This window comes from Hydra viridissima, unplaced genomic scaffold, assembly GCF_058129835.1.
Source record: "Hydra viridissima isolate aposymbiotic clone 2 unplaced genomic scaffold, HvirCarnegie_v1 scaffold_1, whole genome shotgun sequence".
NCBI classification, from domain to species: domain Eukaryota; kingdom Metazoa; phylum Cnidaria; class Hydrozoa; order Anthoathecata; family Hydridae; genus Hydra; species Hydra viridissima.
This window is the reverse complement of record NW_028324300.1, coordinates 1,397,501-1,419,993: the sequence shown is the minus strand read 5'-3', so window position 1 is coordinate 1,419,993 and position 22,493 is coordinate 1,397,501. Positions and strand designations below refer to the sequence as shown.

Here is a 22,493-nt window from a genome sequence, read left to right as displayed (position 1 = left end):
AGTGTATACAATCAAAGGTTTGATGACACATATTTCAACAGGAGTTGAAAACGAAAAATCCTTATTCCAAACTGCAACTGTTCCGTTGAAACTGGAAATAGGGGCCATCACTGTATGGTCAAACCCAATGCCTTCAAGCCCCCACTTTTGCAGGCCTCTTCACCTGCAATACCAAAGAGAAACAAAAGAGTCAACAAGAGCTGAAGAATTAGATGTTAGGAAGCAAACAGAAAGTCTTCAAGATTTTGAACTTGAAATCCCCTTCTCTAAACAGAAAGCAAAAATAAAAACAAAAATTGAAATGACCATGTTGGACGGCAAGCCAGTGAATGCTATAACAGATGCAAAGTCAACTCAATCTTGCAATGTTTGTTCTGTCAAGCTTAGTGAAATGAACAAGCTGGATGTAATTAGAGAAAAAGTTTGCAATAAGCAAGCTATACCTTTAGGATTATCCACACTGCATTGTTGGATACGAATTTTTGAATTCATTTTACACTTGGGATATAAAATTGATATTAAAATATACTAGTCCCGATCTCCAGAAGATAAATTATTTGTAAAATCTCGAAAAAAAGAAATCAAAAGAAAGTTTAGAGAGGTGTTTCGCTTAGTGAAATGAACAAGCTGGATGTAATTAGAGAAAAAGTTTGCAATAAGCAAGCTATACCTTTAGGATTATCCACACTGCATTGTTGGATACGAATTTTTGAATTCATTTTACACTTGGGATATAAAATTGATATTAAAATATACTAGTCCCGATCTCCAGAAGATAAATTATTTGTAAAATCTCGAAAAAAAGAAATCAAAAGAAAGTTTAGAGAGGTGTTTCGCTTAGTGGTTGATACTCCTAAGCAGGAATGGAAATACTAATACAGGAAACACTACAAGGAGGGCATTTCTAGCAGCAGAATCTTTTTCTGAAATAACAGGACTAAGTTTGGATATCATTTTCAGACTAAGAAACATATTGAATGCCGTTTGCAGTGGGTTCCACCTGAACTTGGATGCTTTTAAAGCATACTGTTATAAAACTTCAGAGCTGATAGTGGAAACCTATCCTTGGTACATTATGCCACCTATACTTCATAAGGTTCTGGAACATAGATTTTTAATTGCTGAGCATCTCTATCTTCCGATTGGAGCGTATTCGGAGGAGGCTCAGGAAGCGCAAAATAAGGCCATACGAAATGCAAGACTTAATCACACATGCAAAATATCTAGAATTTATGTGATGCAGAACCAATTCCATCATTTACTAATAAGAAGCGACCCTGTCATCTCTTCGATTGCTTTCAGGAATCCCAAGACATTTTCTGGTCCTAACGTTGATCCTGACGTACAGGACCTCCTCAGAGGAGATGAATAGTTTTTTTTTTCTTAATAAATGTTATCTTTTCAAATTTAAACTTTTTCATGTAAAAATTCACTTATCAGTATATATAATCAGGGATTACATATTAATGCTTAATAAACAAGGAAAATATTTTTTTCACTTAGAAAATAATTTTAGAATAATTTCTAGAACCTAAAAATTAAAAAAATTGCATTAAAAATTCAAGGGAGGAGGAGGTAAGGGGAGGGGTCTACAACTTGGAAAGTTTTTAATTACCCACTTTTTAAGTTTGTTTTTGAATTGGAACAATAATTTAATAAAAACGTTTATTACTTTACAAAATTTTGAGTTTTGGCTGCATTTTGACCATTTCGCTTCACTGTGCGATGGCTAAGTTTATTTAAAGCATTTTAACGTTTTTTACTCAGCTGGAAACCATTAAAATAATACTTTCTCGCCCTTGGTTCTGATGATTGCCCTAAACCAATATGGGATATTTTATCAGACCAAGAAAAGGAAATGACAAGTGATGCGGAGCCAAAATTTTCTAAGTTGTATCTCTTTTTCACTCATTACTTTATGTACTATTTTCTAGAAATATTGCTTAAATTAGAAAACAGTTCAATTGCAGCATGTGATTTGTATTCAATTTTTAAAAAATTTCAAGATTCATTAAACCAAAAAATTGACAATACATTTTTCGGAATGAAGACCAAACTTGCATGCCGAAAAAATTACTTACCTGATCATTTAGTACAGAAATTTACGAAAGAAGCATTGCTGGCTTACAAGAGAGTCCTAACTTATTTGGAAATATGATTTTCTTTTAACGATTCTCCATATTTCAAATTTAAGGTTCTTAGCTTTGGTAATCTGACAAAAACGCTAACTCTATACGAAGTTATTGAAATTTGGATGACGTCACCTTGGAAAATGAAGTTCCTCCAGATGATTTAAACGATGAGTTGGGTGCATTGAATTTTGTTTTCCAACCGCTTCCAGAAGCATTATCCCTTGAAAAGTGGCGACAATTTTTCGAGAAGGAATCAGCTCCAAATCTTTTGAAAATTGTACAGAATGTTATGACTATCCCGGTGTAGCAGCTTAAAATAACTCCCTGTAAAAAAATACTCCCGGAGTACTTATTTCCTAGTCAAAAAGTACTCCCCCAGTCATTTTAAGCTAGTAAATAAATACTCCCTTTAGTAAATAAGTACTCCCAATGAGAGTACTTATTACCATTTAAATTAAATTCGAAAAGCAATCTTTTAATGACAATTGATTTTACATTTGTAAATTCTGTTTTGTGGTAAATTGAGCAGTATTATGTTATAGTTAAGTTCTTAAACTTATTAAAAACCAAGTGAACTTAGTAGTATATCAAGGCTGAAAAAGGATTTGAAGACATTGCGATGCATCGCTTGTCGTAAAATTGTTCCTTCAATATCGAAAGTAAATTTTACACACACTTAAAATAAAAAATGGCGAGACATGTTGATTTTGTTGCAATTGAAAAATACCTTAAAGAAAAAGTTTATCCTCTAGAAATTAAAGCTGATAAAGGAAAGAAATCTAATTTTCGAAAAGCTTGCAAAAATTTTAGCATTTTATCTGGACAATTACTATACCGTAGCAAAAAGTTAGTCGTTGCTTGTAAAGATCAACAGCAAAAGATAATATCTGACATTCATTTTGGTCTTAGTGAAAATTCCAAAGCAAAAGCAATGGCCTCGCAGTATGATCAATGTCAAAAACATGGTAGAATAATAAGTTCTTCAACAGAACTGCATTCCATTCCAATTGTAAGTAAAGCAATGGAACAAGTTGGAATTGATGTTTGTAATTTGCCAGAGGTTGATGGTTTTAAACATTTAGTTGTCTGTATAGACTATTTCACAAAATGGTCAGAAGCTAAACCTCTTAAAAACAAAACTGCTGATTCAATTGCACTCTTTTTATATGAAGTAACCTGTCGACACGGGTGCATTAAAATACAAATTAATGATCAAGGAAGAGAGTTTGTAAATGAAGTCAGCGAAAAATTGCATGCAATGACAGGAACTGAGCAAAGGGTAACTTCTGCTTACCATCCCCAATCTAATGGCTTATGTGAGCGTCAGAATAGAACTATAAAAGAAGCATTAGTTAAAGTTCTTGATGAAAAAGCTGTAGAAAGGCCCTACATTATTGAAGGAATTTTATTTGCACATCGTGTTAGCAAGCACACTTCAACAAAATATTCACCATTTTTTCTATTATATAATCGAGAACCCACTTTACCTGTAGATGTTAAATACGGAATGGTTGATATTAAAAAGCATGACATTGAAAGTTTTGACAGAGAAACTTTTGATGCAGTTCTTACTTCTTTTATTTCTTTACGAGAAAAAGTTTACCATACCGCATTCAAAAACATTCAAACTGCTCAAAATAAACAGCAGAAAGATTATAATAAACGCCATCAAGCACCTCATTTGATTGGAATTAATGATAAAGTTCTTTTAAAAAATCAAAAAAGGATAGATAGAAAAGGAGGAAAATTTTCATTTAAATGGCTTGGTCCATATACAGTACATTCAATTTCTAAAAACAACTTGTGCACTTTGGTTAAAAATACTACTCTAAAGAAAAAATACTACGTTACTTTACTTAAGCCATACATTGATAAAAATAAAAAGTCATTATATAATGATATGTTGAGTTCTTGTGTTGAAACTGAAGAAAAAGTTACAAGTTTATGGTGCATGTTACCTGACGAAGTTGTTGAAATGATATTGATTAGTGCAGTGAAAACATCCATTATTGTTACGGAAACATATCAATCGTTGTATCATACCTGTAAGAGATTTAAAAACATTTTGCAACAAAAAAAAAAGTTTCTTCTTCCGCGTATTTTCCTTAAATTTCAAGATCACGAACTCTCAAGTTTAATGCAACGGAACAATAGAATAAAAGTAAGTATTCAAAAGTTATTAAAAATATTTGGATCTTTTAGTGGAGTTGCAGCTTGCTTGAACAATATTGTCAATAATGAAAAATGGAAATCTGCATGGATTATCATTTGTGCAGAAAAACATTCATGGTTTACAGTTGAACAAACATTTTGGAAATCACATCAAATAATCAATTCAGTTGACTCAAAAAAGGCTTTAAAACCTCAAAAACTATGGTTAAATTTTCCAAATCTTTATCATCTTAAAAATGAAGATAAACAGATTTTGTTGTCTCATAATTCGTGGCTAAATGACAACATCATGGATGCTGCCCAAATGCTTATTTGTAAACAGCTAGGACCAAATGCAGAATTCCAATCTGTACTAAATTCTCAAAAATGTTCAAATAATCCATACCAGCCAGTCAATACTGAACATATTCAACTTATGCATAATGGTTCATGCCATTGGTTTCTTACATTTTGTTCTAATGGAAGAGTCAATATTTGTGATAGTCTTTATGATTCACTGAATCCTGTTTCTTTGAAATGTGTTCAGTCTTTATATAAAAACAATGTTAATAGTAATGAAGACTTACTTATATCTTTTCTGCCTGTACAAAAACAAACAGATGATTTTAATTGTGGATTGTTTGCTGTTGCCTTTGCAGCCGAATTATTAGCAGGTAAATCACCTATGGAAACGAACTTTGATGTATTGAAAATGCGGGGACACTTGTTATCATGTTTAAAGTCTCAGCATCTTTTACCTTTTCCTCAAAAGAATTTTTTTTGTTTATAAATATTGTATTCAAACACAATAATTACAACTGTAAAACTTTACAAACTGTAAATAATTACTTTTATCTATTATTTTTTTGTACCAAAACCGCAGGCCAAAAATAGTGCTGGGTTCCAGTATTAGCATTTTTTTAGAAAAGAAAAATTAGGAAGAAATTTTTAATAAGGGATTTTCTCATGATAATCCCAAGGAATCATAAGGATTCTAAATACTACAAGATATAACTGTTTAAAATAAAAATAAAAAATTAACCATGGGAAACCCAATAAAATGCCGATTAAAGCCGATTACCAAAAAAAACGGTACAGGTAGAAAGAAAAAATATCCTCTTGATAAAATTTGGAGGTGCCACGGTATTTTTATAATATTTTTGAAAACTTTAAAGGAAGTAAAATAATAAAAGATGCAACCTCTTTTCAATGTAAAAATACTGTAAAAACCATCTGTTTTTTAACCAATGTTGTTACGCTTAAAATTATTTAATCAGTACGCATCAGAGAGATGCGACGCGCCACCTCAAATTCAGTGTTATATTTATATATTTCAAAATTCAACTTTAGGGGAGTACTTATATCCTGGGGGAGTATTTTTATCCCAGGAAATAATTACTCCCGTGAGTAATTATTTCCTAGTATAAAAATACTCCCGGAGTACATATTTCCTAGGAAATAAATACTCCGGGAGTATTTATTGACGGGATTAACTTTAGACTGCTATACCGGTTTCAAATGCAAATGTCGAAAAAATATTCAGTGTTATGGGAAGTGTTTGGACCAATGAAAGAAATCGTTTATGTGTTGACTCAGTCAGAAGCGATTTTTGTATATTTTTTAACATACTATATACTTGCACAGAATTCAAAGATGCAATTTCAAAAAAAAAAGAAACTACTAAAAGCAGTCGAGACTAACATTAAATATAACTATGAAAATAAAAAATAAAATATATTAAAAGCATGAAGGATGTATAATAGCACTGTTAAAAACTAAAAAAAAAATTAAAAATTAGTATTGAATTGCAGTGTAAAAGTAATAATAAATGTAATTTTTTGTATTAATTTACTTCAAGGCTTGCTTTTAAAAGGTTACGATTTTCAAATTAAAATTGAAATTTAGTATTGTAATGTAGTATAAAAGTAATGGTAAAAGTACTTTTAACTTTGATAACTTTTATCAAATTTGAGCGGAAGTGACGGGAGTCACAAAGACTTCTATACATCTTTTTATACTTTATTATTAAAATTTAGAAAAAAGTAGGGGGTCCCTCGGCTCATTATTCCTTGTATATCCTCATAAAATGTATTGTAGTATTAGTATACAAGGGCGGGGAAAAATTATTTGGGCAAACAATTAGTTGCAATTAATTGATTGCAATTAATTGATTGAAAAAATTTTAATACCAATTAATTGATTGAAAATATTTTTTAAACCAATTAATTAATTGGGTCAGAATTGCAATTAATTGGTTATTGATAAATTTTGCCATTAATATTATTTACCGAGATCATATTATACTTTTGTGTAATTTTTAGTTTAGCACCTGTTTTTAACCATAAAAAGTTAAAGATAGAATGACGCATAAGCAATAATACGCATGTATAAGCATTTCGAGCTGTATACGCATATAAGGTTAAGAATAGATTGACGCATAACCAATAATACGCGTGTATACGCATGTTCATTTCAATTGTGCTATTAACTATGTTTATATGTGCACATAAAGTAAAAAAATTCCTTTTTAGGATTTTTATAAATCTCGCTAACAATGAATACAAAAGAAATAATCAACATTTACTTCAAGAAAAATGAAGCTAATGACAGTAATTGGACCTGTAAGTGCGGAAAAAAACTACGCCAGAAAACTGGGACAGGATGGACCACTTTATTTAATTATGTTAAAAGTATGCATCCAGAATATATAGAATATAATACTTCTTCAACTTCAACACAACACCCGATTAAACAGTTTAGTGGTTTTACTCATATTCCAGGACCGATAATAGCAAAGATTGCCGACAATATGTATTCATGGACAGAATGGGTGACTTGTGGCCTTAAACCATTTTCATTTGTAGAAAACTCTCTCACGCAAAAATATTTTAAATTAGAAAATATTTCCATAAAAACCATGAAAAAGTACATAAATTTGCTGACTGAAAAGGTTGAAGTAGAAATTGCTAACATAGTTCCAGAAAATTTCGCAATTGCTTTTAATGGATGGTCAAACGGAAGTACGCACTATGTGGCATTTTTTGTATCATATCCTAATAATGCCAGTGAAAATGAGTACAGTACTGCATTAATTGCCTTTTCACCTATAAGATATGAAACAGAGTTTACAGCAAAAGCCCACTTTGAACATTTATCACGGGTTCTTCAAAATATTCTTCGCAAAAATACGACTAACGTAACATCTTTAATAGGTGACAACTGTGAAACAAATAAGGCCCTTGCAAATCTGTGCAATGTTCCATTAATAGGATGTGCCTCTCACAGGTTCAATATGGCTATGGAAATATTTTTACTCAAACATAAACATATCATCAATAAGACAAATACGCCTATGGGTAAATTCAAAAATTTAAAGCTAGCCAGAAAACTCCATTTGTTGACTTCTCTTTGTGCTATTCAAAGACACACAACACGATGGTCAAGTACTTCAGAAATGATAAAACGATATTTTCGTCTTAAACCATTTTTCAGCGAAGGGAACTTTGATAAAATGCCCGAGCTAATAGATTAAATGTTGTCTGCCAGGGAAGAAAATGATCTTCAGTTGATAAACGAGACTCTGCAAAAACTTAACTCAGTAACGATTGCACTTTAAAGAGAATCTATTGGCATGTCGTCAGGTTAGAATTATCTCGAAATTTGAAAAAAATGAGTTTATACCTTTTTCTCTTTTTTTGTTATACTTTCTTTCTAGCTGTATTACTTTTAAAATTGAAAAAAAAAAACTAAATAGTGTCAAATTAGATGTAACCGATTGTTCTATGTGCAAAATAGCGATAGTTATTAATGTTATTTTGTTCTATTTCCAACAACCAATAAAATTGTTTATAAATCGCATAAAATAACACGTGTTCTTGTTTATTTCCTCTTTAAAATTTTAAAATGACGGAAAATATTAATGTAGATCTTGGAGAAATAAACCAAAATACAGGTATTTTCTTATATGTTCTAGTGCTAATCGGCTTTTTTTAGTATTAAAAAAAATCCAGCACATTATTTTAGTAGGATATGTGTTATCATCTTAATAGAACCTCACGGATTCTCTTGTATATGTGACATATGCACTAGTGTGTGTATGTCACATATATAACAGAATCCGTAAGGTTCTAATAAGATGATAACACAATATATATATATATATATATATATATATATATATATATATATATATATATATATATATATATATATATATATATATATATATATATTTCTGAAGATGTTTCTGAGATTTCTGAAGAGCCTTTATTGACAAAATATTGTGTTAAAAATTGAAATTAATGATTTATAATAATTTATCATTGCTCTGTTCTTTTAAGAACATTGAGCACTCTATTTTAATAGAATACATTTAAAACTGTTGTTATATATATATATATATATATATATATACACTCTAAAAACAATCCGTTAGAAAAAGTAACGGACTGCGTGTCTCCGTTAACTTAACGAAGTAATTCGTTTCCAAAAACAACAAAATTAACGGAGTAAAGTTAACAAATTACGTAATCTTCGAAATTCCATTAATTCAACGGATTAAATAATAAAATACGTTGAAAAAAAAAAAATTTTTTTTTAAAAAGGTTACCGAAAGAAATTATGAAGTGCTTCCTCTGTAGATTGTATTTTTCTTCATTACATGTCCTTTTTTCTCATTTTCGAAATTTACATGGATTGACTTCGAGAGGTTCAGAAGTCAAATGCACTTTTGATAAATGCAGTAGAGTTTTCCTAAGTTTCATAAAGTTAAGAAAACATTATGAAACCCAGCATTCAACAATTCCTGATGAGATCAAAGCTGCAAGTTCAACTACCACTAGTTAGTTTCTTTTTATTTTGTTCAATCGTATGTATGTATGTATGTATGTATGTATGTATGTATGTATGTATGTATGTATGTATGTATGTATGTATGTATGTATGTATGTATGTATGTATGTATGTATGTATGTATGTATGTATGTATGTATGTATGTATGTATGTATGTATGTATGTATGTATGTATGTATGTATGTATGTATGTATGTATGTATGTATGTATGTATGTATGTATGTATGTATGTATGTTACATATATTATATATATATAATAATAATAATAATAATAATTAGAGATTAAAGTGCCATTATTTACAACAATCACAATAGTGATGAAGTAATTCAGAAGCACTAAAACAAGTTAGCTATGAGTTTGAAAAAGCGTTTATAAAAAGTTCATATTTTAGTCTTTTTTTAAATGTTTCTAAAGAGGTTGAGTTTCGCGTGTTCATAGATAAACCATTCCAAATTCGAGGTGCAGTCATACAAAAAGAATTTGAGCCCAGAGAAGTTTTTTGCTGACGACGTGTAAGTTGACAACTGTCTAATGACCTAGTATTATGTTTTGAAGTTCGGATTTCTAGGAGTTCAAATAGATATGCTGGAGATTTAGATAATAAAATTTTATATGTGATAACTGATATCTTATAGATTATTCTTTGATTTATTGGCAACCAGTGAAGAGATTTCAGCAATATTTCTGAATTTAAATGAATAGCAGAATTGAAAATGATTCGAGATAAGCTATTTTGAATTCGTTGGAGTTTTTTAATATTTTTTTGATTAGTACCAGATAAAAGACTGTTACAATAGTCAAGCTGAGAGTTAACAATGCCACATGCAATTGTATTTGCAGCTTCTTTAGTCAGACACAGCCGAATGTGGCGTAGTGCTCGAATATGGTAATTGCAGGATTTAATAGTGTTGTTTATGTGTTTGTCCATAGAGAGCGATGAATCTAGGGTGACACCAAGGATTTTTACTGAATTTATCATATTTAGTGTTGTTCCAGAAAAAACAATTTTTGAATCATTTTTATGCTTGCTAATTTGTTTTCTAGATCCAAATAAAACAGCTTCTGTTTTATTTGGGTTGAGCAGAAGTCCATTTTCTAGAAACCACTTTGTTAATGCATTAGCACACACATTGATTTTATTAATACTATCTATGCCTGGGTTGATGGCAGTATAAAGTTGGGTATCATCAGCATATTGATGATGATTGGTACCAAGCTTAGCTATAATACGATATACAGGTGAAACAAACATGGAAAATAGAAATGGGCCTAATACACTACCCTGTGGTACTCCTGTTGAATTTGCCATTAGTCTAGATTTTGTTGATCCAATAGAAACAAAAGATTTTCGAGAGTGCAAGTATGATGTCAGCCATTTTAGTGCAATATCTGTGACACCAAATTCATCTTTAACACGGGAAATCAGCAGGCTGTGATCAATTGTATCAAATGCTGAAGATATGTCCAGAGATAGGAGAATAGTGTTCAAAGCATCATCAATATTTAGCAGGATGTCATTGCATATCTTTAATAGTGCTGTTTCAGTTGAGTGATTCGATCTAAAACCAGATTGTAAAGGATTGAAGTTAATAGATGAAGTTACGTGTGGAAGGAGACGAGATAATGCAAGCTTTTCAAGAATTTTGGAAATTGTATTGAGATTTGATATTGGGCGTAGATTTGATAAGTCAAATTCTGCTAGTCCTGATTTTTTGGGAATTGGTGTTATTTGAGCAACTTTATATGAGGCTGGGAAAATTCCAGATTTGAATGAGAGGTCAGCAAGGCGAGCTATAATTGGACTGAAAAGTTCTGAACAAGATTTAAGGATGTTTGTTGGAATAATATCAAGTGGCGATGTCTTAGGTTTGAGAGCTTTGATTATTTTTGATACATCTGCAGGTGTGACTGTACCAAATGTTGTTAAAAAGCTTACCGGGGGATATAACTCAGAAATGAATTTAGATTTTGGGCTATTCGCAAGCCTTTCCTGGATAGTATTTTTTATACTTTCAAGTTTGTGTATGAAATATTGACTTATTATATTGCATTTTGCTTCTGGTATTGCGTTTTTAGTTTTAGAGCTATTTGAATGTAGTAATTTCTTAATAATATTCCATGTTTCTTTCTGATTACCATATGCTGAATTTAGCTTTGCCTTATAATGATCACATCTTGATTTATGTATTGCTGCTGATGCCTCACGGCATGCAATTCGATATAGTTTTTTATCTGATAAGTTTCCAGTTTTTTTATAACAACGCTCCAGTTTACGACGTCTGATTTTTTTATTCTTGGCATCTGAAGACAACCATTTATCATCATGTTTACCAATTCGCATTGAATATTTCCGAACGGGTGCTAAATGATCGAGAACAGTTGTTATATTTGATTTTATTTGTTCAGCATAATCATCCACATTGTTTTCAGGTGATAAGCAACATGGCATTACTTGCAATTCTTTTATAAAGCATGACAAGTTTAGCTTTCTAAAGTTTCGTTTTGAAAACCAAACAGTTTTACTCTTTGATGGTTGATGATAAAGTGTAACCTGAATCATATAGTGATCTGAAATACCCTCATCAGTTACTTGAATATTGTTGAGTGAAATATCATCATGTCGACTTATTACTAGATCAAGCAAGTTGGCTATACCGGTAGTAGGTGATATGCGAGTTGGAGATTGAACTCTTTGTTTCATGTTGTAGGTCTCTAGAATCTCAGCAAGTCTTGAATTGCAGGTTGTTGGAGTATTACCTGGGCAGTTAAAGTCACCACACAGAAGTATTTCTCCAGATAATGTTTGAAGTTCTTCTAGGAGGTCAGATAATTCGAAAAAGAAAATATTTGTTGGAATGATTGGATTTGATCGATAAATAGCAATAATATTGTAGATATTATTTGCCAGATTTAGTTTGGCAGATGTACGCTCATAAGACAGGCAGGTAGACAATAGTGAGAGTGGTTTGATATTTAAGTTGTCTCGGTATATTATTGCAATGCCTCCTCCACGATGATCTGATCGACAGTACTGAATTGTTTTAAAGCCTGTTGGGGCCATATCTTCTTGAATTGCAGTAGGGTCGTCTGACTTTATCCAAGTTTCAGTGAGTATAAAAATATCTAGAGAATGATTATGTATGTATGTATGTATGTATGTATGTATGTATGTATGTATGTATGTATGTATGTATGTATGTATGTATGTATGTATGTATGTATGTATGTATGTATGTATGTTACATATATTATATATATATATATATATATATATATATATATATATATATATGTATATATATATATATATATATATATATATATATATATATATATATATATATATATATATATATATATATATATATACATTTATATATATATATATAAATTTTTTCTTTTATATAAATTGTTTTCTGTAACTTTTTTTTAGATATCACTGATGAAGAAATAACAATTGAAAGCCAAAGGATTAACACAGATGACATTATTGAGGATGTAGAACAAACCACATCCATTAACTTGGAAGTTTCAATTATGAAATTTTTTTCAGAATTATCTGCAAAAGGTAACATTACTTTAAGTAACTCACAAATGATAATGGAAAATATAATTGGAGTTGTAAATGACATATCATTTTTTGGTTCACAATTGCTTAAAGATCTGATAATCCAGTTAAGTTTAACACAGGATAATACAAGTATCAATGAAGCTTTAATAAAAATGCAAAACATTTGTAATATAACAAATAACATTGATACAATTCATAAAAGGGAAAAGTGGTTAGTGGACAATGGTTTTTTTATAAAACCGATAGAAATACCTCTTGGCATGCGATTAGAACAAAGATTTTCAGCTGGTTTAAAATCAATGCAATATGTAATTGTAGAAGATAAATGTTATTTTGTTCCAATTGATCAGCTTCTTGCAAAGATAATGGAGTCTGCATCTGAAAAAATTATTTTTCCAATGTACCGTCCTAGTTCAATTCCAACAAGAATTAGAGATTTCTTTGACACACGAAGATTTCACAGTCATCCTTTTCTCCAAAAATATCCAAAAACATTTTTACTTCATTTTTTTGTTGATGCATTTGAAGTAACTAATGTGTTAGGAAGTCATACAATTGTTCATAAACTTGAGGCTTTATACATGCAAGTTAGAAATGTTTTGCCAGAGTATCAGTCCAAGACAGACAGCATTTATTTGATTGGAATATGGTATGCTTTAGATGCCAATATTACAAGCTATTCATATGATAACATTTTGAAAAATGTTTTATGTCAGCTCCAAGAATTAGAAAGTGAGCAAGGGGTTCAAGTTATAGTAAATGGAAAGAAAATAACTATTCATGCAATAATTGTCATTTTTTCTGCAGATAATTTAGGAGCACATTCCTTATTTGGTTTTATGGAAAGTTTTCGTGCCACCTATTTTTGTCGTTTTTGTAAATGTACTCAATCTGAATTGCAAGAAACCTATAGGTCAATAGTTTTTGAAAAACGAACAATAGCTGATTACAATCTGTGTGTAGTTGAGTCTCAATCAACTGATTATGATCCTTCCAAAACTGGCATAAAACATGGTTGTTCTTTAAACTGTCTTAACTGGTTTCACTGTATAGAACAAAGTGCTGTAGATTGTATGCATGATTTGTTGGAAGGAGTAGTGCCGTTAGAAATATGTCTTGTGTTACGGACTCTTACAGACAAAAAAATTATTTCCCTTGTAGATATAAATAATGCAATAAATAATTTTAATTACTCCTTGGCAGACAAAAATAGCAAACCACCAGAAATAAATCTTCAGAATTTACGTATTGAAGCTGCTGAATCATGGTGCTTGATACGGAATTTGCCTCTCATGATAGGCAAATATATTCCAGATGAAGAACCCCACTGGAAACTTTTGGTTCTATTATTAGGATGTTTGGATATTATTTTTGCTCCTGAAATAACAGATGGTCTTATTACTCAACTTGAATTTTTAATCGAAGAGCATCATTACTACTTTAAATCAGTTTACCCAGAAAACAGTTTAATCCCAAAGCATCACTTTATGCTGCATTACCCAGAGTGTATGGCTAAGTTTGGGCCATTAAGTAGATATTGGTGTATGCGATTTGAGGCAAAACATCGTTTTGCTAAAGAACTTTCTTCAGTTATACGTAACTTTAAAAACATCTGTTACTCAGTCATGCATCGATACCAATTGAAACTTGCTAATTGCTTATTTAGTAGGTCATTGTATTCAGATAATAAGCAGCTTGGTAAATGTGATAAGGTTATTGTTGGAAATTTGCAGGTAGAAATTGGAAACACCATATGTGAATCATTGAATTTAAATATATTTGATGAGGTTTATGTTGCTCATTCAATTACTTTTGGATCATATGAAATGAAATTAGGTTGCATTTTATGTCATGATGTTGTTGAAAGTTATCCACAATTAGGAGAGTTGCTCTGCATTGTTCATATTAAACCTAAAACTTTTTTGGTGTTGAATCCACTAGAAACAGTTAATTTCAATGAGCATTTTCATGCTTATGTGGTAAAAAGAAATGAAAATTTGTTTAAAAATATTGTTATCAATGCAGATGATTGTAAAGATTATCACCCTTATAACATTACTAACTTAAATGATCAAATGTTTGTCGGCATACGCTATAGAATTTTTTAATTGTTATTGTTAGCAGTTATGATTTTGTCAATAGTTAAATTCATTACTTATTGAGAATAACTTTAAATTTTTGATTACTTACAGAGTTGTACATTTTAACAAGTACTCTTTTTCTCATTTTTTAATATTTATTACATGAAGGTGTTGTTTTTTTAAGCAAATACTGCTTTATAATACTTGTTATGTTTATATAAAGTAATTTTGAAAACAATTTATGATTTTTGTTTTGATTTATATCATTGTTGAATGATATGTATAGAATGTCTCTAATTTTGAAAATATGGTCTGTTGATCAATCAAAAAAAAAGTTAATTCTGCTGAAGAAAGATGAAGACTTCGTTACTAAAGGTGAAATAATTATTAGATAAATAGATAGCATTTTATGTTTTGTTTTAAATTTTTTTTACGGAGAGTTTGTAAAACTTGTAGTCATTTGCTATTTTAGTTGCCAGTAAATTTGGTTTGTTGTCTGGAAATGATTTAAGATTTGCATTTCAAAGTGATGGAACAGAAATTGATGATTTTGACTATGAAGTTCTGAAGCATTTTTCTGATAGTGGCACAAATATTACAGTGCTTGTCAATGATGAGAAATGGGTACCTAATAACTTGGTAAGCAAATTATTTTAAAGTATTCAAAATTTACATGTTTTTAATGATTTAAATCCATTTATATATTTTTAAATTTATTTTTGTATAAAAAAGATATTAATACCACATTACACAGATTGCGTGTACACCTGAAGTTTGCAGTTCTGCAAGTATAAAAGATGATTTTGTTGATGCCAATAAAGCATTTGTGTTTAATGATCAAACCTCGTTGAGCCTTAAGCAGGATGACACATTTTCTTGTTCAAAAACGTTAAAAGCTTACCTAGCACAACATCCGGTGAGTATGTAGCGGAATATATTTTTAAAATTATGAAGTTTCATTAATTGTCTACTATGTCCTATAAATTATAGGTATTGTCAACAGTAATTGTTTAAATTACAGGAAAAAAAAAACTGCATTAGTAGTGCATTTATTATTTTTATTTTACTGCTTTACATTTACTATAATTTATTATGTTTTTCCTAATAAAAAAAATTTCCTTATCTTTGTTAAAAGAATACCTTACAATATATGAGTGAAATAAATAATTTCAATGTCAATTGCAATGCAAGACAACATATTGTTAGAGTGGTTGTGCACAAAATGGTTTGTCTTTATGGAAACTATCCAAACAAATTTCAAAAAAGTAATGTTGCAGTATTGCCAGGCGAAACACTTGGATTGCCAAGCACCCTTTTTTATGATCCTGTAAGTTATCATGGGTATCTTGACAGGGCTCTGGAAAATGCTAGGAGAAAATTGTTACGTGAGTATTTTATAACATTTGTATTATTATAAAAACACTGGCTTCTATTTTTCAATTGTGTTTCTCATTTTAATGTCATCATGAAACATTTAAAGTTGTATTATAAATATTTAAAGGAACTTCTACCCCCACCCAACTTTCATGGAGGAATCAGCTCATAGTAAAGTGGCACTACAAATTATAAATAAAATTGTTCTTAATTCATGCATTTACCTCTTATAATGGTAATAATTAAGAAAGTATTTACGATGTTCATTTAGCTTCAGCTAAAAAGCATTCATGGTCAAAAAAAAGGGAAGCAGATAAAATCAAAATACCTGATTCTACTGTTTTGGGGTCATTTACAGAACAAACAGAAGGAGCCTCGTGCTCAAAACAATTGAAAGAAGGGTGTCCTCGTGACTTGGCAGATTGTATGATTTGTGGAGGTTTATTTTCATTTTAAGTTTATGAACATGTATACTAAATCTTCAATAATAGAATCCAGTTCAGTGGTTTTTCTAGATTGTGATTTAATTTTAATTTCATTTGCAAAATATTATATAATGGTGAAAAATTTTAAATAAACTGTCACTTTTATAAAGGTGTTTCAAACATTGAAGATGTTGAGAAACTAAGATATCTTGCCTTGTCGAGAGTTGAGGAAATAAAACAATGTACGCAATCTACCTTTTGTTTGCGACAGACATGGATTGCAGATGAGAAACCAATCTTGTCTACTATTATAACAAATTATCCCAAATTTGCCTTAATTCCCAAACTGGTAATATTCTGTATTTGCTTTTATATATTTGAAATTTTATGTTTAAACATACTTTTTATTTTTTTATGTGTGACATATCTTTAACAATAACATGAAATGTTTTTTTTACTTGTAACACTTTCAGTGTCTAGTTTTAGAAATAACTTTTGCTTATACTACTATACTATACGATTAGATTTGTATTATATTCGATTATAAACTTTTGGACATCAATTGAATAGAATACACTCTGTCAAATTTTATAACACCTTGCTTTTTTTTTCAAAAACCATTTTGTATTTGATAAGTTTTTTTGAAATAATATTGACTTTTTTAGATTGATATGGAATTTTCAACCAAATATCCTTTATGTAAGCTGAATGTAATGGATACGTTTTTGACTAAAATCGTTCAGCCACTGTTTCAGTATTGTGGACAAATGAAAGTTCTTTATCTGACAAATCTAGTCAATGCACCTAACCAGAGCAACATTGGTATACTCTTTGTATTTCAAATTTTATCATAAAAATTTTTTTAAGCATACCGTTGAAAATGGTATGCTTTAAAAAAACTTTTATGAAAAAATAATTATTTATTACCTAGATTGGAGAGTGTACAATGCATGCAAAATGTTATGCTATTTACTGCGACAAGGAGGAAAGCAAAGGAAATCTGCTCCTGAGATAATGGAACACATCATGATATGCAATGTAAGTATCATCTCTATAAAAGAAATTTTTGCCTAAAAAATTTTTATGCAATGTAATTAAGAAGAACAACCACCAGATACCTGATTTTTTGAGAGAAGAGAAACGGCAGTGAGGTGTTAAATCCTCAACAATAAATTTTATTGTTGAGGATTAAAAATAGTATTTTATTATTTAGGTAGGTGATGCAATCTCATATTTTGCAGAAAATCTTGATAACCCATATCCTGTACTGTTAATACAAGGACAAGAAGGCGAAAAAATTTTATCAATAAAAATTGCATACGAAAAAAAAATAATCAATGCGGGCCAATCTATAATGGAAGGTATAGATCGAATGCTCAAACTTTACTGGTGTTTTAACATTCAATACAATCCGATTTCCAATTATTTTTGGCAGTTTATTCAAGCTTATTATGATCTTGACTATGGAAAAAAGCCTAAATGTGTTATTGAACTGCTTGCTAATTTAATAAAATATACCACATAGTCATGTGGCTAATTTTTTTTTAACACATCCCATGACCTATAATATTTAGGTGTCTTGAAAAACAATATTTTTTGAAAATGTTTTTTAGAGTGTAAATTTGTTTGTATTTTATAGCTTTACTCTAACTATCTTGATTTTCCAGATATTTGAGATTTAATATTATTTTTATTCTTGTCCATATGGCTATAGGAAAAAGGTCTTACAAAATCATCAATAATTTTAATAAATTTTTAGATGACAAAACATTTATATATTTTAAAAACTTTTACACTTCATTTTTAACCTGGAAAATAACTTGTTATCACTGTTAACTAAGTCAATCAATGACTAACAAGTTAATGGCCATAATAATAGTTATAGTTTTATAAGTGTGTGATGACACGCAGCTCGTTTTATTGAGAAAGATATTCTTTTGATAAATTATTTTTAAAATCTTGTTTGTTAGAGTTTTATCTGTCAGCATATTTAAGTTAATTGCATAAAAAATAATAAAGTTTTGAATTGTTTTTTCTATAATCATATAACAATAAAAAAATAAATAGATGTGTTTTTTATATTTGTATTATAATTTTATATGTTTTTAGCTTTAATATGTAGTTTAAGCAAGTTAAGGACTTACATGGACATCAACTTACAATGGTTTAATCATGTTCAAGTATTACAGTTATTTGTTCCTTGTTATTATACTTTTTTTTTTAAATAAATTTGTCAGTTACATCAGATAAATATTTTAAAAAATGAGTTGTTAACAATATTTTTTGTTTACAGGATCTTTAAATCACATTTACATCGTAGATAAAAGGTTTGTTGCAATAAGTTTAATTTGCTAGCTTTTTTGTAGTTACACAGTTTTAGTATAAACTAAATGGTCATTTACAAAATTTTATTTATATGGCTTGTTTATATTCTTATAATTTGCTATTTTAGACACATGGCATGCAATATCACGCTGTAAGTTTAAATTAGTTGTAAAATTAAAAATTAGATTGTAATTTGCATTTCTTTTGATGGGGATATTTATTTAGGTTAGGTACAACTAAGTTTATGTATGTCTTGTTTATATTTGTTTAGAATTTGCTACTTAGACACGAGGGATGTGGTATCAAATTGAACTTCTGATATTGTTATTTGCAACTCTTTTGGTGAGCTTATTTATTTTTGTTTTAATTTATCGTTATTTAAGTTTAAGACCTTTTTTTTATTTTGTTCCTGACAGGTTTTGAAGTATGTGGAAATTATAGAACCTTTTAGTTATCAGATAAGATTATCTTTTGTTACACATTTTTGTTAAAGATATTATTTAGTTGTTGCATTGAACTTTATCTTTAGAAAATGGTATCAGAAATTTATAAAATAAAAAAATTTCTATTATCAATTTAAAAATAAAGAATTAGCAATGAATATATTTCTTAAAGGTAATTAGTAAAATTTTATTTTCATTTCATACTATTTATATCATTTAGGTTCCATATTTTCTTTATTGTATTTTATGTTATATTTACCTTTAGGAATTGACAACACGTTGCTGGAATTGAAGCGTGAAACATGGAAATATATTTAAAAATATATTTTTAAAAAAACTATTTTGATTGTAATTAAAAGTTTGTGTACTGAATTACATTATTATAAATATTTGGTTAGTTTTCAATGTCCAGTTAAAGAGTTTTTGAAGCTTGCTAACAAATTGAGCACTATATTTCTCCCAACCATGTTAGTTTGTATAATTAGTACTGCTTGTATCAGATAGTAATTATTACATTTATAATGGTAAGAACCAATGTGTATTAAGAATATTTTTATGAAATAATCCATGTATTAAAAAATGTAAGGATTATTTTATTATCAAATTCCAATATTATGTGGCTTAATTCATCTTTAATTATAATGGAATGATTTAAACTGATTATTCCCTACAATAACGTATGCACTAACGTAATAACTCCTTTATTTAAAAGGATTGTTTTGTCGGAAAAATATCAACGGACTTCAATCCGTTAAAACTTTAATCCGTTAACCTAACGGAAAAGCCGTTGGTGCAATAGCGACGGATTGATCTGTTACCCAATTCGTTGTATTCAACGGATTTTTTTTTAGAGTGTATATATATATATATATATATATATATATATATATAATTATTATTACACGTTGTATATATTGTATATACTAAATAAATTTAGACTCAAATGTAAATAAATTGCTTCATATGTGGAAGAAATTATCTTATTTTTACCTATTTGCATTGCATAACTTTTTTAGGTTTCATTTTTATTTTTAGTTTACCCACAACAAGCTAATATCATGGTTACTCCCAATGGTTCAACACATCCTTCAATTGCTGGTCAACTGCGATTACCTCCGCATGGTGGGAAAACGAGAAAACGTCAGGCAAACTGTTATAACCGGAAACAGTCAAAAAGAAAGCAACTTAGGCAATCAGGAAAAGAATATATAAATACCAGGGGCAAGGTTATTTAACCAAAAAGTATTAAAAATAAAAAAGATTGTGGAAATTGTTGCAAGTTTAAGTGTTCCGTGAAAATTTCAGAAGACGAGAGAAAAAAATTATTTAATGGATTGTGGGGAATGTCTCAAATTGTAAAGCAACACTTTTTTAGTAAAACTACTGAGCGATTAGATAAAAAAAATGACTCAGATCAATAAAGTAAGTAAATCAAGAAGAAAATATACTTATTTTTACAATTTCTTTGTTGATAATGTCAAACATCGTGTATGTAAGGTGTTTTATTTGTCTACATTAGACATCAGCAGCAGGCAAATACCATACTATCATGAAAATAAGCTTGAAACTGGTATTCCTGCCCCTACAAAATGGGGGAAACATTGTAAAAAAAAAGTTCTTGAAATGACTAAACAGAGTATAGAAAACCATATTAACTTGTTTCCACGAGTTGAGTCACAATATTGTCGAAGCATTTCCTGCAAACAATACTTTGATGGTTCATTAAGTTTGAAGAAACTTTATGATTTGTATTTAACATATTGCACTCAATTTAAAATTTTACCAGCAAAGGAATATATGTACCGCAATATTTTTAACACCAAATTTAATATTGAATTTCAAAAGCCAAAAAAAGATCTATGTGATACATGCTACCAATTTTGCATTATTGAAAATGCAAGTGAAGAACAAATCCAAAAGTATAACAAGCATATTGCATCAAAAAATGAAACAAAGATCGAGAGAGATAAGGATCGAAAGTTGAAGTCCCCTACCACAACCATAGTTTGTATTGATCTACAAAATGTCTTGAGCTTGCCAAAAAGTAACGTGGGAAACTTCTTTTATAAAAGAAAGCTCAGCTGTTATAACTTAACAGGTTACTCTTCGCTGAACAAAAAAGCATATTGTGTATTATGGCATGAAGGTATGTCTGGTCATTCCGGTAACGATATTGCCAGTACTGTGATATGTATGCTAAATTAAGTTTACAAGGATCTTCCTAATATTGACAAGTTTTTACTTTGGTTTGATTCTTGTGTTCCACAAAATAGAAACAGTCATATGTCAGCTGCATTGCGTGAGTTTCTTATTGATCATCCAAATATTAAAATCATTGAACAAAAGTATTGTGAGCCAGGGCATAGCTCCATTCAAGAATGTGATAATATACATAGTCAGATTGAGAAATCATTACATTCGGCAGAAATATTCAGCCCTCCCAAGTTGGTAAAAGCAATATTGAATGTTAACCAACGTAAACCATTTTTTGTATACCAAATGCAAAAAAAGGACATTAAAAATTTCTTAAAAATTGCCTGTCTTATGAACTACAAAAAGGTTCCATACTTTAATGTCAAAACACTTGTATATAGATCTAATGCTCCTGGTCATGTGTATTTCAAGAATCTTTTTACAGATATTTATAAGGAGGTACGGCTGTCTAAGCCAAAAAACACTAGAGGATCAGGAAGTAATCTTGAAGAACCATCAATTCCATTGGAACCTTGTTTTCGACATAATATTAAAATTTCTAGTGAGAAAGTAAAAGACATTGTTTCTATGTACCCATACATACCAGCTGTAGATATTTGTTTCTATAAAACATTATTTTGGTAGTTTTTTTTTCAACTCTTCATCCGGAAACAAGTTTCATTTTAATTGTTTTATTTATATACTTTAGTTATGTTATGCAACATTCAGTTTTAATTTGTATAAGGTTCATTAAAACTGTTATTAACATGTTATTCATATTAAAAACTTTGTTTGTTTATTTTCAATAAATCTTTTTAGATAGAAATGATTTTCTTTAAATAATATAGCTCTTGTTAAAAGCTACCCATCCTTCCAGAAGCAATATCAGTTGAATTCTGTCAAAGTAGCAATAAGAAAGCTAATTATATCATCCCATCCATTT

The 22,493-nt window shown here is 29.5% G+C and overlaps 2 protein-coding genes and 1 pseudogene across 10 annotated transcripts; all 3 read left to right on the top strand.

The window, feature by feature from the left end:
* The first annotated feature begins 12,268 nt into the window (after positions 1–12,268).
* Positions 12,269–14,817, top strand: LOC145186390 (uncharacterized). The gene is made up of 2 exons (XM_090080736.1): positions 12,269–12,284; positions 12,572–14,817. Exons 1-2 carry the CDS (start codon positions 12,269–12,271, stop codon positions 14,815–14,817), a joined length of 2,262 nt encoding a protein of 753 aa, XP_089936862.1.
* A 116-nt stretch (positions 14,818–14,933) lies between these two features.
* On the top strand, positions 14,934–19,746 carry LOC145193786 (uncharacterized). 9 transcript variants are annotated; one of them, XR_016444946.1, is made up of 15 exons: positions 14,935–15,165; positions 15,263–15,429; positions 15,545–15,706; positions 15,926–16,175; positions 16,436–16,603; positions 16,760–16,938; positions 17,255–17,411; positions 17,521–17,627; positions 17,803–17,950; positions 18,699–18,769; positions 18,883–18,916; positions 19,042–19,065; positions 19,186–19,256; positions 19,444–19,529; positions 19,623–19,746. XR_016444946.1 is itself a non-coding variant. In XM_090066632.1 (13 exons), exons 1-12 carry the CDS (start codon positions 15,069–15,071, stop codon positions 19,231–19,233), a joined length of 1,578 nt encoding a protein of 525 aa, XP_089922758.1. In that variant the 5' UTR covers positions 14,934–15,068; the 3' UTR covers positions 19,234–19,256; positions 19,623–19,746. The 9 variants fall into 9 exon arrangements, 4 of the variants coding, with proteins under 4 accessions (XP_089922758.1, XP_089922765.1, XP_089922749.1 ...); XR_016444949.1 differs by lacking the exon at positions 17,803–17,950 and having other exon boundaries at positions 14,934–15,165; XR_016444943.1 differs by lacking the exon at positions 18,883–18,916 and having other exon boundaries at positions 14,934–15,165.
* A 633-nt stretch (positions 19,747–20,379) lies between these two features.
* On the top strand, positions 20,380–22,195 carry LOC149892834 (uncharacterized; annotated as a pseudogene).
* Positions 22,196–22,493: the final 298 nt, after the last annotated feature.